General features: G+C 33.1%; 2 protein-coding genes across 2 annotated transcripts; one reads left to right on the plus strand and one right to left on the minus strand.

Moving 5' to 3' along the window:
- The first annotated feature begins 550 nt into the window (after positions 1–550).
- LOC123888180 (clumping factor B-like) lies at positions 551–3,275 on the plus strand. Its single transcript, XM_045937140.1, has 2 exons — positions 551–956; positions 1,873–3,275. Exons 1-2 carry the CDS (start codon positions 645–647, stop codon positions 2,794–2,796), a joined length of 1,236 nt encoding a protein of 411 aa, XP_045793096.1. The 5' UTR covers positions 551–644; the 3' UTR covers positions 2,797–3,275.
- A 3,378-nt stretch (positions 3,276–6,653) lies between these two features.
- On the minus strand, positions 6,654–16,882 carry LOC123888181 (histone-lysine N-methyltransferase, H3 lysine-9 specific SUVH4-like). Its single transcript, XM_045937141.1, has 16 exons — positions 16,336–16,882; positions 15,599–16,225; positions 15,288–15,440; positions 15,041–15,106; positions 14,415–14,469; positions 14,117–14,226; positions 13,805–13,978; positions 12,308–12,406; positions 11,536–11,634; positions 10,808–10,857; positions 10,634–10,722; positions 9,671–9,830; positions 9,476–9,581; positions 9,203–9,385; positions 8,871–9,101; positions 6,654–7,128 (listed from the first exon to the last, which is right to left on the minus strand). The coding sequence occupies exons 2-16, from the start codon at positions 16,217–16,219 to the stop codon at positions 7,015–7,017; spliced, it is 2,310 nt and encodes a 769-aa protein (XP_045793097.1). The 5' UTR covers positions 16,220–16,225; positions 16,336–16,882; the 3' UTR covers positions 6,654–7,014.
- Between the last annotated feature and the right edge of the window lie 400 nt (positions 16,883–17,282).

Raw genomic sequence — 17,282 nt, forward strand, 5'->3', positions numbered from 1 at the left:
AGCTAAGACCTTGAATTAGGCTCTATAGAAGTAGAGTTAAAGTTTCGAGGTCCTAAAACCTTCTTTATGGCAATTTCCCTCTTCGACAAGTGTAGTCACATTACCTAAAATTCTCAATCCAACGGTTCAAAACGGTCCACCGTCCCGGCTTCTGTACGCTTCTAGGGTGAGTCCATGTGGACATGTGGTGGTTCCACCACCTACGAGCCAGTGACAAGAGGTGACCCGATGTTTTTTCTCCCCACCCCCCCGTGATTCTTTTATACCCCCCAATATTCCGATTTTGCCCTTGCAAAAAACTTCGGTTCGCAGAAACCGAATTTTTTCTAGTACAAATTCAAAGTAAATTTCGGTTTTCAAGGCAAAAAAAACTTCGGTTTCTATAAACCGAAGTTTTTTGCAAGGGTAAAATTGGAAATTCAGGGGGTATAAAAGAATCACGGGGGTGGGGAGAGAAAACATCAGGTGACCCAGCTAGAAATGGGCCTTGGCCCAATAGTGGCCCAATAGTTGAATTGGACTTATCAGACAAGTTTCCAATAATACCCTTATACCCTTCGTGCATTCTTAACTCTTGAATTTGCAGAAACCATATAAATTAAATTCCTTTCGCTGATTCTTGAAATCAAAAAATCAAAAACACCATGGAAGATAGTTTCAGAGTGAGAGTAGAGAAAGCTTTCGGTTCTCTTCCAATACCTTCTTCTGCTTCTCTTTGGTCTCTCTCGGAAGACGAAATCAACAACAACGACCGACCTAAACCTAAACCCAAACCCAAACCCGAATCCGAACCAAAACCCTACCCAACTTCTTCCGGTGTCAAAATTGAGCTTGAGAATGAGAACGATCTCGACGAAGATGAAAACGCCGCTGGTCCATCTAAACCGTCCGATTACAATGATGAACAGTGGGAAATTAGGTCTTCTATTGGCCTCGATCCTACTCTTGATTTTGAGGTACCAATTCATCATCATTCCTCTTTATTATTATTAAAAAATTGATCTTTTTATTATTCTTTTTTACTCAATAGTATTGTTATTGTTATGCTATAAGTTTAATTTGGGTAATTTTGTTTAATCAATTAGATGACCTAAATTCAATTTTTTTCATATGTTGAAGTTTATTAATTTGATCATTGTGTAAGAAGAGGAACATTACTGTGACAAATAAATTGAAGAGTGTATCTGTTGTGGTGGTGTTGAACTAGTTTCACTCAACTCATTAGAGCCATCAAAGATTATTATTTTATATTGTTTAAGTGTGTTTGTATCAACAATTTAACTGTTGCTATACTATGGATTTGTGGTGTCTAAATCGAAGATTTCAATTTAGAGGGTAGTATAGCTGATTAATTACTTGCTGATGAGAAAATTAATTGATGATGATTGAAAAAAACTGTGATTAGTTGTAATTTAAATTGATGACTTTGTGGTTTAAACCACTTACAGCCTGTTTGGATTGACTTATTTTTAAGTTTATAAAACATAGCTTATGCAAATAAATAAGCGTTTATGTTAATTCATAAGTTCTAACTGACGAAAATTGTATCTTCATAAGTTTTTTTTTTTTTTTTCATGAAATACCTTCACAAGCTTGTAATAATACATAAAAAAACTTATTTATTTAAGTAAGTTAAGCTCAAAAATAAGCTAATCTAAACGGGCCCTTACGGTACCCTATAATAAAGTGAAATGATAAATTTGAAAGAACTAAATCAGGGTAGTAGATATATATCCTATTCCTTTTTGGTTTTTGATTGCTTTGAATTTGTGTTTCGTGGTTTATGTTGTTACTGTTTGTTGCAAGTTTAAAATTCTCTATGTTTGGATTGAGATTTAAATAGGAAGAACTTGACTGAATCACTTTATGCAGGATGAGGAAGATCATTATGACAAACAGGCTCTTGGCAAAGAGAACACAGGGGATCGTTTGTATATGAGGGAAATAAATGAAGATGGAATTGGGATAAGTTCTCGTGTGTTTGGAGGTTTTTCGAGAGACCCACGAGCTAATCACATGGCTGCTAGGATTAAGCTGAAGCAAGATGATGAAGCAGCTAAAACAATTGATACTTTGCATGTCTCTGAGAAATCTACACTCGACATTGCTGGTAGTGGGGCTGATGCTGTTAACCCAAAATCAATTTTGAAGAGTAAAGATAATCCTTCAGAGTCTAGGCCCAATAAACGTGTTCGGTTTGATTCTGAATGTGATGATAGAGATGGTAATGATGATGATGCTGCTGATGATGGTGATGAGAAGGAAGGAACCAGGGATGTTCGCATGAAGACCTCTTCAATGGAAGAGGATGCAGCTTTAAACCAGCCATCAAAGTTGCAGGAATTTGTCTCAGCAGTTCCTGATTATATTCGAAATCCTTCAAGATACACACATTATACATTTGATTCTTCAACCGACATGGATGACAAAGCAAATAAAGAGGCATACATGAGCTTCCTTGCACAGATAAAAGCTTCAAAAGCATCATCACAGACAGATGAACCTTTGGATGATCTTCCATCAGTTACCTTTATACCAAAGAAGAAATCTGGTGATGTCACTATGGGAGAGAACAAAACAGCGTCAAAGCTAAAGATTGATGTTGGCAAGGAGGGCGCGAATAAAAAAGCCTTCCCTGTTAGTATAGTGGCAGATGAAGACACCGAAAACAGTGATGTATGTGCAATGGAGGAGGATGAACAGGAAGTCATTGAGGATACTAAAAAAACCTCTGAGAAGTCGATCCGCAAGTACAGGAAGAAAACCGAGGATGATTTGGAGGAGCCTGCTATGTAACTGTTGATTGAGTTCCTAGATTTGTAGCATGTTTGGAATTGTTCCAGACTCATAGCTCACCTGCCACCGTGAGATTCTCGCCTCGCCAAAGTGTAGTTTCCAACTTGCTTATGGGACTCTGGTTTCCTTCATTTCCTTCATTTCCAAGGGCTTGCATAATTTGCTATAATTGGACTTCTCTAGTTTTTTCCCCCTCAAACTTTTGTGGAAAGACATCATGTGCCTGGATTTCAACTGGGAAAGTTATGTAGTTTCTGTAACTGCTGTAGGTGTAAACTTAAAATTAACCAATCTAGCATAATCATTTGAGCGAAGATTTTGGAATTTAGATATTGTTTAAGTTTGTTTAAGTAACACATGGTAGACAAGTTACTTTTGTGCTGATGGCCATTTTCATCTGGTTTATCTTATAATAGATTTAAAAGCATATTTTCTGTGTAAATTATTGTTGCGTTAAAATTTGGCGATTTCATGTCTTATACCTTGTATGCATATGCAACATTTATTTTTGGTGCTGCACTTTGAATCTTCATGCGCATATGCAACATCTATTTTTCTTGGATATTAACCCTCTGGTTTCGACGGGAACGGGGGCACCATATATGACTTGGCACTGGGGACAAAAACCATTACTTTTGAATTAGACTTGGTTCTCATTACCTCAGAATTTTCATCCTTGTGCCTAGGAGTGTTCAAAAATAACTCCGAACTGAATCAAACAACCGAACCGAAATTAACTGAATCATTATAGCAGTTTGTGAACCGAACCTATTGTTCAAGCACAGTTCTCTAACCAGAACTGAACTTTGGTTAACCAAACCGAACTGTTAGTAACCAAACTGCACATGTTAAAGAAAAATTCAAAAAAAATTCTTCCAAAAATCTATTAAGCTCATTTCCCATTTTTTTTTAAAAAAAAAATCAAAGAGAAACAACACAAACAAAACAAAGACAGATAAAAAATCAATTTCAGAGATTCTCTTTTCCATTTCAACTGAGAGAAAAAAAGAACAAAAAAAAAACCTTATCAAACGTGGATTCTAGAAAATTGATAAAATTAGAGAAATTCAATCCTAAAAAAAAAAAAAAAAAAAAAAAAGAACTATGTGGTTTGAGATTTGTTTGTTATGGTTCCTCATCCTCAAACCAGTTTGAAATTTGACATGACAGACAAAGATAATAAAGGTGGAGGTGTTGATGTTGTAGTGCATATAAGAAATAGTAAAGGAAGAAATTTGATTCAGAAAGGGTACAATAGTTCCGTTCACCAAAAAAATATAGTATATGGTTCTAGAAATTTTTTATCACAACGGTTCGATTCGGCTCAGTTCAAAATTACGAATCAATTAATTGAACCATTAATTTAGTTCTTCGGAGGAAGACTATAACAGTTCGGTTCAATTCTTCTAAATCGATAATATAATATGACTTGGTTCAGTTTTCTGTCTGAACTGAACCATGAACGGTCTACTTATGTCCCTGCTTTGGATCATTCGAAAGTGTATGAATCTCTCTTGATCAACCTCTTTCACTCATCCTTTGCATGGTGATTGATTGTTAAAATTTGGTGCTGGCATGGACTGCCTCGCGATAAAGATTTGGCAAATGCCTCTGACATCATTAGGTGGAGATGTAATTGGTTGGTTGCTTTTCTTGTTTTTATTATTTTCATCAATAAATCAATGAAGAAAAATGTTGGTGTTACATACACCACAGATCAAAACACACCACACAAGCATGAAATAAAAACTACGTTACCCTCAATGTTTTCAAATTTTAAATCTTTGACATTTTTGTTATTGCACATAAAGTCGTCTTCATCATCTTTCAACTCTTATTTTTTAGACTAGAGTAGCAAGTGACTTAAAATCTTACGTTGTTTGAAAAAATGAATATTGAGCAACATGTAAATAAGATGACTCAAAGACATTACTTTAGGTATTTAATACTTGTGTCAAAAAATTTCCATGATTGCTTTTGAACCAATGTCAATAATCTTTTGAGTTTTTCTCATTACCCAACAATTAGTGGTGGAACCATAAAAAATAGGTTGGGGGTCACAATTTTTTTTTAATATATATTGGATATAAAAATATAAGTCATAAAAATCACAAAGATATTTGACGATTTCAAACTTTAAACTTATACTCCCTCCATTTTCATATAAGTGTTTAGTTCTATCATATTTAGCATTTCTAATAAATTGTCCAATTTGTGTTTTAAGGATACAATTTGTCAATTATTGTTATCTTTTTCAATATATTTTTTTATATATATTTGAAAAACTAAAGTTTTTTTTTTTTTTTAAAGAAAGTTTGTTCCTTTTTTTTACGATAGGAAAGTTTGTTGCTTCCTTATTATATTCAGATTTAAACAGAGTTTATTACCTATAATGATTCATTGAAACTAACAATGGATTGTTATAAGAGAAACAATTTTTTTTAATAACAATAAATTTATTTAAAAGAGTGAAAAAAATAAATTTTTTTTGGTGAATGATATAGGAAAATGAGATACAAAAATCTATTTTCTTAATTTTGTGTTATCATTCTAACTAGACACTTGTACGAAAACAGAAGGAATAGCTTTTAAATTCACATTAAGAAAAAAAATCTAACTGGTCTTTTTTTTTCATTAGTTGTACAAATATATATATATATATATATGCTAAAATCAGCGACTGACTCGAGAAGTGTCGGTATTTCACCGTGTAGTGTGTACCATGACATCAATGACACCAAGGGCCCGTTTGGTGCACATGATAAGAGACAGGATAGGATAACTGTATCATATCCTGTCGCAATCCAGTGTTTGGTGATACAACAGGATATGATAAGTTAATCCTTAAGCTTATCATATCCTGTCTCTCTAGTTATAATTTTTATCCTGAATTTGAGCTGGGTTACCAGCAGGATAGGATAAGAAGAAAAAAATAATTACTGATTTATTTTATAAAATATATTTTAAAATACATAAAATAAAATTAATAAAATATAAATAATAAAATAATTTTTAAATATATATGTGATTTTCTCACAAGGGTAATTTTGTAATTTATATATTCTAAAAAATCAAAATTTTACTAAAATTACAATATTTTAAAGTAAAATGATTATTAAAAAATTGACAAATAGGGATATTAATTTAAATTTTATAAAAAATTAAATATAATTCTTTTGTAATAGTAGTTTTATTATTTACGTATGAGATATATCATATATTTATTTGTCTTATCTAACATGCATATATTATTGAGTTATTTATTTGATCATGATTTATATAAAAAATTAAACTTGATTATTTTCTCGTGATTTTTATTTTAAATTATATAAAGTTATTTGATTACTTATTTATATTTTTATTTATAAAATTCAAAGTATTACAAAATAATTTTAAAAAAATAACAATTGTTTTACAAGAGTAATTTTGTCAATTAAATATGTTATATATCTTATCATATTATTATGAGAAAATACGTATTAAAAACAAAATATAATAGTTATCATGTTTGTTATCCTGTGTGCACCAAACATAGGATATGATAACTGAGTATAACTGTTATCCTACTGTTATCCTATCCTATCCTTATCCTGTTTTATATCCTATCCTGTCACTACGCTATCCTGCGCACCAAACGGGCCATAAAGGTTTATAGACACATTGGCGCACAACTAATTTCGTTAACAAAATAAAACTAACAGTGGCCAAACAGACCAACGTTTGGTAAAATCAATCACTATTTTAATAGGATTCAACACAGATTAAATTGATTGAAGTGCCAAATTTCATGGACGATTTTGGGTATTCACTCATTTCACAACCCGTTAGCTTCTCTGGTATCACTGAGAGCCTATATGTAAATGTAAATTAATTTATAGAATACTCAAACTGGAGTAATAATTCTTATATTCTAGCTTAACTAATGAGATTTGCTTCCCTTGGGTACTGTTCAATTGCTGCACCCAAATAATAAACTTGAGCAGTTCAAAATCAGGGCTGTTGAATTTACATAGAAAAATTACAATTTCATTTCTATAGCCCAATAAATACTGCAAGTCAACCTGGTATTAACAAGAGCACTATTAACTTGAAGTTTTAGGAGGACCTTGGGTTGATTGACACAAAACGATGCTCTAATAATTGTTAAAGGAAGGACCTACTACTTTTTTTCTTGACAGAATATACCTACTACTCATATCTCCAGAAGGGGCGAGAGATTTAGAACATCCGCTTCCTGCAGCCGGAAGCTCCACAATAGCATGCCATTTGCTTTACCTTCCCATCAGAGTCCAAGACACTGTCAAGGGCATAGCCATAGTCATATGTCAGCTCCTGCAAGCAAGCAAAAACAGATTTAAGACATTTGCCAAAAAATAATAATACAAACAACCAGTACTAGCCACCTCTTTTCATATGCAGAAAACACATTTCCATCTTATATTGAACTCGCCAGTGGCAGATCATGACAGAAAGTTTAGATGGGGCCATATTTGTAATTAATATTTTTAATTGTATAATAGTAAAAATTATGAAAATTTGATATTTTGAAAATACTCATCGAGATGAATCCAACAACATCTTATAAGCTAATATTTATTTTTGTTTGTTAGTAAAAAATATGGTCAAAGCAATGTGTGAATAGTGCACTACAGTCAACTGTATCACTCAATTTGGGACGGATGGAGTAACATTTAATGTAAAGTAACAAATTTGCATATCTATATATATAATTCCTAGATAGTTATCCTACTATCCATCTTAACCCTAATCCACATCATCCACTTACATCTAATTAAATCACACAATAATGCCACATCACTTTGTTACATTATATCATTCTCATCTCTATTTTTTTTTATATTATATCAATCTCATAATAAATAATAAAAAATTATGCTTCTCCAATTATCCAAAAATTGATGTCACAAGATGTTACAGTTTTCTACATTATTATTGAATTATACCTCTCCAATTATCCAAAAATTGATGTCACAAGATGTTACACTTTTCTATATTACTATAACATTCCTTAGTGACAATGAAGATGAACATAGTTGGATTCTCTTTCAACATTTATCCCATTTAAATGTCAACCGTTTTCATAGAAACAACAAAGAGTTTATAATTTAGTCACACAAAAAAATACGAAGAGTGTATACATTATTGACTTAATTACATTTCTATTGAGATTAGTTTTTAGTTAAAACAAATTACTCTTTCAAACCATAGCTCCTATCTACCCTCACGTGTCTGCTATAGTAGCTGGAAAAGCAAATCTAAAGTTGAAAGTTCGAATTGTTCATGTGTGGAATGTAACAGACAAATACAAACCAAACTGAGGTTACGTCTATGAATATGTTGTTTGTTGATGAAAAGGTGATGTACTATTTTGATATATTTCTCACATTTTCACAAAATCTCTATTGATGTTTTTTTTATTGACTTTTTCTTTTTTTTTTTTACTTTGATCATCCAATGTGATAAGATTCTTGCTACTTTGGGAAATAGTTTGGTTTCAAAGATAAAAAAATTGGTTGACGAAGGATTGTTGACAATATATTGGTTGGAGGAAGTGATAAGTACATCACTTTATTATTATTATTATTATTATTATTATTATTATTATTATTATTATTATTATTATTATTATTATTATTATTTTCATTTTCACAACACTTATTGTTACAATTTATACGAATAATTTTTCAACATTATAATATAAAATAACACATAATACCTGTGCATAGCACGGGTGTGGGACTAGTATCTACTAAAAAAATAAAATTTTGAGGGGTGCCATGGAACATCCCTGCCCTGGAGAAGTTCCGCCCTTGGAACTCGCAAATGAGTTTTTTTGGTCTTAGGTTAGAACATATCTTGTACTACATGACTTGTTTCTATACCTTACAGCACATACATAATGTTGGGTAAGACCTAAAGAACTCATGCATAACTTATATATATAATATAAAGGACTAAAACTATTCTTTTAGAAGATAAATGGAAGAAAATGAGCAATGGACAAAAAGATTAAGGATAAAAAATCATAAATTAGACTATATAAAATGAGTTACCTGTAAAGGGGGAATGTTGTCAGCAGCAAACAGCATAACTCGAGCCAATCGCAAATCATGGTGTGTGCTCAAAACACATTGTACAAACAAATTAGGCTCACAACAATGGTTTATAAACCTAGCAATATTTCCAGTGGATCCCGCATCAATACAAAACTCTGGTGCTTCAGAATCTTGGCCATCATAGTTGTCCAACAGATTTGCAGCATATGCTACATTTTGTGACCGCCTCTGTCAAAATTAAAATAACCAGATTGACAAGGCAAATTCTTAACACAGAAATGAAACATCTGACAAAATCGAACTACTTAAGGTTTTATAGAAATCAGTACCTCTCTTACACCAAGTCCCTTGATTGTTTGCAAGCAATCTATCTCAAAAATGTAGTTGTTTTCCAACACACTGTCTACATCATCTGCCCTACCAAGTACTCCTGTGTACTCACAAATTGGTGCACCAGAAGGTATAAAATCCCAAGATCTAACAGCCCATCCTTTCTTTGCAGTACGGAAAACCTATGCAATAATTTGATTGAATACTCAAAATCAAGAATCTATTTATTATCAATATTCAAAATATGTAAGAAAATCAATACATTATACAACCTCAAGACGATATCGAAGTCCTCTTTGAGAAGTTCGGTTCACACAACCAGGATCACAACCACAATTGGGACCACATTCAAACACAACATCTTTAGCTTCAATTAATCTGTCAATAGATTTAAGCAGACATGATTTAAACGGCATTTCACATTGCAGCAGACATGATTTAAAAAGCATTTCAACAGAGTTTATAACCTGCCACCATCCCTGGATACATAGGGGAATTCAGAGCCATTGCGCTTTGCACATTCACAAGTTCTTGGATCAATACACATGCCTTTGCAATTGCACCCAGAGGCATTTGCAGGAATCTTAACATTTTTTGCAACCTTCAGAGACTTTAAATATTTGAAACCTATATAATATTAAAATATCATCCCAAAGTATAATTAGTTAATGATCGCAACATGAATTTGTTGAAAAAGGATAATACATATAAGGAATGGGTAGTAATGAAACACTGAAAAGATTTACTTTTACATTTTGGGCTCAACTTAAATTCTAAGATGGTATTCAAGTCTAGTCTACATAAGTTGAGACACCAGTAATCAGGTCACCTAGATCACACTTTAGATGTCTAATCCAAGGAATGAGGGGGTGTTCAAGAGTTCCACATTGGATAGTTTATGAAGCAAAAGGTGGATGTCACCTTACAAACTACTCCCTCCAGTCTGATATAAGCAATAATTCACTTTATAGATTCATTGAATAACTGATGTATCTAGTCTATAGACTAGATACATCAGTTATTCAATGAACAAAAAGAGTGAATTGTTGCTTATATATGAGATAGAAGAGAGTAATTTTCTAGGACTGTCAAGTCTAAAATATGATATGGTATTAGAGTCTATCCTAAAAAAACTAGATCACCCGCTATAGTATTCATGCACCAAGAACAATATTACAAGACATGAGGGGTGTATAAGGAAAAGGTTAAGCGAGTTTTAAGTGGTTGGAATAGAATCAAAACTAACAGTTAATGAGCAAACACAGTAAATATATATCCACCACTTAAACATAACAGTTATAACTCACGCCTGAACTCTGAAGTTTTTTAAATGAAGCAAAGAACCAGCGTGTATAAAAATACAGGCTCCCCATTTTTTTTAAAAAAAAAGAAGAAAGAGGAATCAAACAAAAACCATTAGCACAACTTGCCTATGGGTGGAACAGGGGAGTCATCAACCAAATTTGTAACTGGGATGGGCACATCTTCCTGACCTTCAGTGATATCCTCACATACCAACCTAAGCAAAGTATAACAAGGATGTAAGGAAAATGTATTCTGGATAACACGTTTAATATTCCATTTACAGAATTACTTTTAATTACCCTCTTATTTCTGCTACAGTCTGAGGTACACGCCCACATGTGAAATAAACCTGTCACCAAAGGAAAATATGCTAAATTTTTTCAAAGAACACTTCTTAAGAAACAAAACCAACCAAAATTATACAGGTGAAACATGACCGTCGCTGGAAATCAAGACAAAGAGATTTGCAATGTGTATGCCAAATCTGAGAACTAACTAATCTATCTCATGCCAAATCTGAGAACTAACTAACTAATCTGAGAATTGCCATTTTAGTATTATTATATAAGTAAATTTTATTTTTAATAAAAATATTGTAAAATAAATAGTTTAAAAAACAAAATTGACTTTATGGTTCTCTAATGAGTATTAGTGCCGCTGAATGGGATATCAAATTTGGAACTTGCTCCCGACGAACCTAAAACAACACCTAGTTTCTTCCTCTTAAACTACACCCTCATTCTCTTTATTCTTCTCCCTCCCCTTTGAAAGACTCCACCACATCATCATTCTCAGCACCCAATACCCACTCTAGCAAAACCTAGAGAACCAAAATCTAAACATCAAGACCACTAGATTTCCAAACACCACCCCACCAATAGTTTGTTGTTGTGGATATGAATGAGGATATGGAGGGGAAGACAAAGTCTAATATAACCTTGAAAAAATTTCACAACAAAACACAGCAGGAACCACCATTTGAAATACACAACAATTCATAGATGGGGCTAGAAAAATTATAATATACCTGTTGTGTTGTTAATGTAGGCTGTCCATCAATCCTCCTAAGCCGAAACTTATAAACAGTGAAGCCCGATATTCCCTTCTCCGCCCAATAATTGACAACCTGCAAAACCAGCACAATACATTTAAAGTAAAGTGTGGAATTATTGTTTTTGATTAGATAATTAAAGGAGTGAAGTTAAAAAACTTAATCCAATTGTTCTTTTTTAATTGTCACATTTGTAAGAAAAATGTGTTTCTTATTTATTTATTTATCATTTTCAAAGTTCAATGCAATATTAATTATTGAGTTGTCAGTAATACCCTTAATTATTAATTAAAGAGAAAAATAGATGAAATGAAATAATAAATAATTAAGAGTATTATAGGAAAAGATAAATAATGGTATAAAAATAGTAGAATTTATTGGTTGTATTGCTATGTGCAAAAAGCCAAATAGAAACAGAGTAATAATAATACATGTGCATGTAATTATCATGAGTATGGCCTTCAATTTTCAATCAACAATTCATCAAACCCTTTAAAACTAAAAAGTATACCCACTCACTTTACAGAGGTGTCAAATTACAAATATAAACACAAAACAAGTACAGTAAAAAAAATGTGTAAGACGAAGAGCGCATATATTTTGTTAAATATTGCAACAATAGAAACCATATTTAAAATATTGAAATTTGATATTTTCATCTGTCTTTATTCACAAATACAATTGCCAAAGTATAAATCCAATTACCATTACTATTTGGAAACATACTTTAAGTTTTCAAAGAGCTCACCTTGTACAGGCCATCATATGTATACACTTTCCGAGTGTAACTGCTAGTAGAGTCATGACCTCGAATCACCCTAACTGGTACGCTCTGCTCCGAGCAGTTCTACACTTGAGCACAAATCATGTTAGACATGCCTTTGTGCACCAAATAGAGTACAATGGTTTATAAAGGAGTTGTACTACTAAAACATACATATGAGAATACAAAAGTAAGGTTCATTGGCTGCTTATTTCTGCTTGTGTATTAAACTGAATAAGGATTGATTAAATTTGTTCTAGAATCTAATTTATGAATTGTTGGTAGCATTTGGCACAGATAGAATAAATCTTGTTACAATCTCTTCAAGTACAACCCAAAATGCACCACTTGTTTTAACTCATGCTTTGTTATGCTTCTAATAAGAATCAAAGAAATGAAAGAATGGAACTGTGTTCTATTCCATGATGTTTTAACACGTCAACTAAACAGCAGACACCCTCTCAGATGATGATTGATGAGGGCATTTGTTTCAAAACGATGATTTCTTGATCGTTTGAAATAAAATCTAGAAAACAGTCTTTAACATTATTTTGAGAAACAAAGTAACTTCTGAACAAAAGTTATAATTTTTTAATTGCCTTCTAAAATAATAATTGTTTTTTGAAATTGTAACAAAACAAAAAATGATTGTCTTAAAAAACTCAAGGCAATTGCAATTTTTATATACATTCAAAATCACTTTCTTTAAAAGTGTAAACAAATGGCACAAGCATTGCAGACATTATTGTCCACAATGGCATGAATCTTCCACAAAAGATAATCCATAATTTCAATCTTTTAAGATATCTAGGTTGCACTTATTTGGACTGAAGAAACAGGAGAAAGGAAAACTTCCTTGTCTGGTTTATGAAAGAAACACTGGAAAGAGCGAAATAGCACCTAACAGGACGAACTAGTTTTTCAATCTTAGCTTGATTGTAAGGAGTCTATGGAGAATGGGCTCTGGTTTCATTGATTTCACTTGTTACCCTTCATTTCTCTACAACCCCAAGGAACTATGAAACCTTACACAGGTTACTGTTACACTTACAGGGGATGAAGTGTTGGAGACATTGCACTGGAAGACGACTGTGATATTAGAAGTGGTTGCTTCCAGTGAGAGCACAGCTGGTTTGGGCTCATAACCGCAGCCAGACCAGTGGGTATCTAGGGCAGGGAGGGAGACATAAGGGTGTGGACGAGAGTCGCTGCTGGCGAGGATAGGAAGGCAAGTGGTGAGCAGGACCACAGGGTCATGCAGGGTGTTAATGGGAATAAAACAATGTTGTGTTTAACTACTATTAACAAAATCAATTGGGGAAGACACAAAAAGTGGTTGCTTCCAGTGACAGCACAGCTAGTTCTTCTCACTTCTTTCCCTCTAAAACCAAGCTGAGTGTTGATGTTGTAAATAGCATAACTAAGCATCAATTATAACACTAAGAAGAAAAAAGAAATTACTATTACAATTAAAATGCAAACCTTGAGTGCTAAATTTCCCCGCTCCAATTTTTGATCTCGCATTTGACGCTTATCACCAGTCAGATTATGCCCACCTTGACCAGTGTACACAACATCCTCGGCATTATCAAGATCATCCTCATACATGCCTGACAAAACAATGGCCACAGCAATTGGGAATTGGTAGTCGTTGTACTGCAACAACCATAGAGAATAGAGGAAAATAGTAGGAGGTTTATAAGGAACATTATAGTTAAAAACCTAAAACCTGTTAGTAATTATATTCAAAATTAGACTAATATGTAAAAACAAGACAAAGAGAAGTTGTATTACCACTTTGGTATAACTTTGGCCCATATAATCAATACCGTTTAACCAGTGGCTATGAAAACCAACTGCAACCATTTCAGCACGAGAATAAAACTGATAGCCAACCTCAATACCTTCAATTAAGAGAAAATTAAAAAACATTATATAAGAATAAATGGAACAATAATTATTGTTGAAACATAATCTAATTATAAGAGATGTAGTATCAGTGTTGACGGTTGAGAGACAACAAGTATATCTTGTCTATTACATTATAAAATGTCAACATTAAATTAAATGCAGCAAAGATGAACCTACCAACCTGGAATATGGCCAATTCTCTTCTCAGGATACAGTATCTCGTTATTCTTCAACATCTGTCATACCTCCAATATTAAGACAGTGTTAAAAAGAAAACAAGGGTAGATACAACCAAATAAACGTAGATTTTGGCTAAGCTTATTTTGACAAAATAATACTTCTTTGCCAACTTCTTGATTGAGCATTAACAAATACATTCACCCAATATCAATTGTAACCAAAGCAGCCAACAGGCATAAAATTAAGACAAAATATCATATTAAAATAAATAAATTTGATATTGCATACATTATCAATAAAACAACATTACTCATAGTTCTTATTAGATATTGTATCTTAGAACTGAAAATAATCCATTAAATTGTTTCAAAGAGATGGCTCATAACTAACAAAAATTTATACATCAATTATTATTATTATTATTATTATTATTAGAAAGGCTAAATTAAAAAAACTAAAGATAAAAATATGAAGAATGTAGACTCTTAGCAAGTTAGCTGTTAGCAAAAGCTACTAACAATATAAAGAAAGCAAAATCACATATTAGATCATCAGCTAGAAAAATATCAGGAGTCTCATAGTCAAGATTCTGCCAAACTCAAAATAAACCGGCCAGTTTTCACTTGCCTTTGTTAAGGCCTTCAGATCAGGTCGCTTGGCTGCATGTTTTTTTTCTTTAGGTTCAGTGTTGTTCTGCACAGATTAAAACATAAACTTCAGCAAAACAATTAATTTAAACAAAAAAATAATAATCACTAAGCATCTTCTCAGGCTTAATCTTCAGCATGCAAAGAGTGTATAATGCGTGACATTGAAAAACACTAATAACAAAATCAACAGCTTCTACACTCCCTCCAGCTGCAAAGAGTTTTACCTTAGCTGATTTCTTCTCAGGAGATTTTTTAGGAGATTTTTTCTCCGGAGAATTTTTAGTAGATTTCTTCTTGGGAGATTTTTTAGCAGATTTCTTCCCAGCACATTTTTTCTCAGCTTCTGCTTTCGCTTTAGCAACCCTCTCTTCCTCCTCCTGTACATTCCAAAGATAAATAACACACAACTATATCATAAGTTGTTTATTCTATCTTTTGTTATAGGAATAGAATAGCAAATCATAATCACTTTATCTTTTATCCAAACAGGTCCTATATCAACAATAGAAAACCCTAAAGCAGATAAGTAACTAACCTGAACCAAATGAAGATAGTGTTTATTAAATACCCTAATCGTCTCCTTCACCTTAGCAGTTAAGCTCTTCTCACCTAATGCACCACCAGCTGCGTTTTCAGCAACCGCATTTTCCGACTCCGCCGTTATCTTCTGATGACGAACTTCCATCAGCTCACGTTTCACACACGATGCAGATTTCTTCTCCTTCTTCTTCGTCTCTTTCTCCAAAACAACCTCATCCTTCTTCGTCGTCTTGTTCTCGGAAACACCTTCCTTACTCACACTCACCTCGCCTGGACTTTTCGTAACAGTCACCTCGCCGGTACTTTTCTTAACGCGCTTTTTCGACCTCGGCGGAGTCTCAACCTCAACAGGTTTTTCTTCATCAGCTAAACCTTCAGCTCTCCGGCGACGCTGTTTCTCCTCAGCTTCTTTCAGCTGAGCTTGGATTCTCGAGCTCGATCTTCGATTCTGCATTGGTAAAGTTTCCGTCGAATCGGTTTTATTTCCACTAAATTTCACCTTTATCTTCACCGTTGAGCTAACCTCATTCTTCCCGGAAACCTTCGGAACAACACCACCACCACCACCACAGTCAACATTAGCAACAGAATCGCGAATCTCCGAAGACGCAACCATTCGAAACTGCAAATAACGATTACGAAAATAAAAAATCAAACCGATTAAGAAAATGCTAACGAAAAACGAAAATCAAAGATGAAAAAAACGCTTCAGATTTGAGATTGAAGATTTACAACGGAAAAGGAATTCTGAAAGGTTTGCTTCTAGGGTTTCAAGAGAGAGAGAGAGAAAGGGAAAGAGAGAGTGAGAAATGAAAAGAACAAAGTTTAAGTGATGATGATGATGCAAATAATATTAATAGCTCCAATATCAAGGTGTTGTTGAAGGGTGAAGCGCCATTGCCGAATTTTTCGGGATTAATTTTTCGTACTATTTATTTTCATTTTGTTTTTTTCGTTTTTTTTCTTTTCACGTTCCCGCTTCACGTTTTTTCGATCTCCCATTCTCGCGGCACTGTCGAAAAAAGTACTGTGCGAATTTCGCGTGTTTGGGTAATAAATGATTCGGTGTTTCGCATGAGGTTGTTGTTATTGGATTGTTTATCAGATTTGTTATCTGATTTTATCTGCTGTATGGTTTATCTTTGTGGGAGGAGATGTTTTGACCGTTTGATTGTTTTTTATGGCTGGTAAGGTTACAGTGGATTATTTTTGTCTGATAGTACATTCGGCGTGTTCTTCTCCAATTCTACAGATGCAATAAATTTTTACATTTTTTTGTTTTACTGGTGGAAACTGGAAAGACTCTGATTAGTACTCATACACCACATAAAAACGGGTATTTTCAATGTTTGTCTTTTATAGCAATTAATAATACGGTATTGTGTTACTGTTACTAGTTACCATTAAATATTATGTTACTAGTTGCCACAATTAAATTGAATTGAGTATACTCTACTTAACCAAAATACAGTAAATAAATTGAGAGGGAGCTAGAATCATTTGATACTAAAATTGACTCCCGAACCAGATTTAACTGGTGATGCAAATAAAATAAAAAAATAAAATACAGTAAATAAATTAAGCATTAATAGTCTGTGCATTGATATATAGTGAATGATGTGGATAACTGTTTTGGGCTCCCACTACATGAGTAGAATTAGTTAGGGATGACAATGAGT

The sequence above is a fragment of the Trifolium pratense genome, linkage group LG6 (genome assembly GCF_020283565.1).
Source record: "Trifolium pratense cultivar HEN17-A07 linkage group LG6, ARS_RC_1.1, whole genome shotgun sequence".
NCBI classification, from domain to species: domain Eukaryota; kingdom Viridiplantae; phylum Streptophyta; class Magnoliopsida; order Fabales; family Fabaceae; genus Trifolium; species Trifolium pratense.

Coding starts and splice junctions, on each gene's coding strand:
- LOC123888180 (XM_045937140.1), top strand. CDS start 645: ATGGAAGATAGTTTCAGAGTGAGAGTAGAGAAAGCTTTCGGTTCTCTT. Junction 957..1,872: donor ATCCTACTCTTGATTTTGAG/GTACCAATTCAT, acceptor CACTTTATGCAG/GATGAGGAAGATCATTATGA.
- LOC123888181 (XM_045937141.1), bottom strand. CDS start 16,219: ATGGTTGCGTCTTCGGAGATTCGCGATTCTGTTGCTAATGTTGACTGT. Junction 14,470..15,040: donor ATCTGAAGGCCTTAACAAAG/GCAAGTGAAAAC, acceptor GAGGTATGACAG/ATGTTGAAGAATAACGAGAT. Junction 11,635..12,307: donor CATATGATGGCCTGTACAAG/GTGAGCTCTTTG, acceptor CTGGTTTTGCAG/GTTGTCAATTATTGGGCGGA.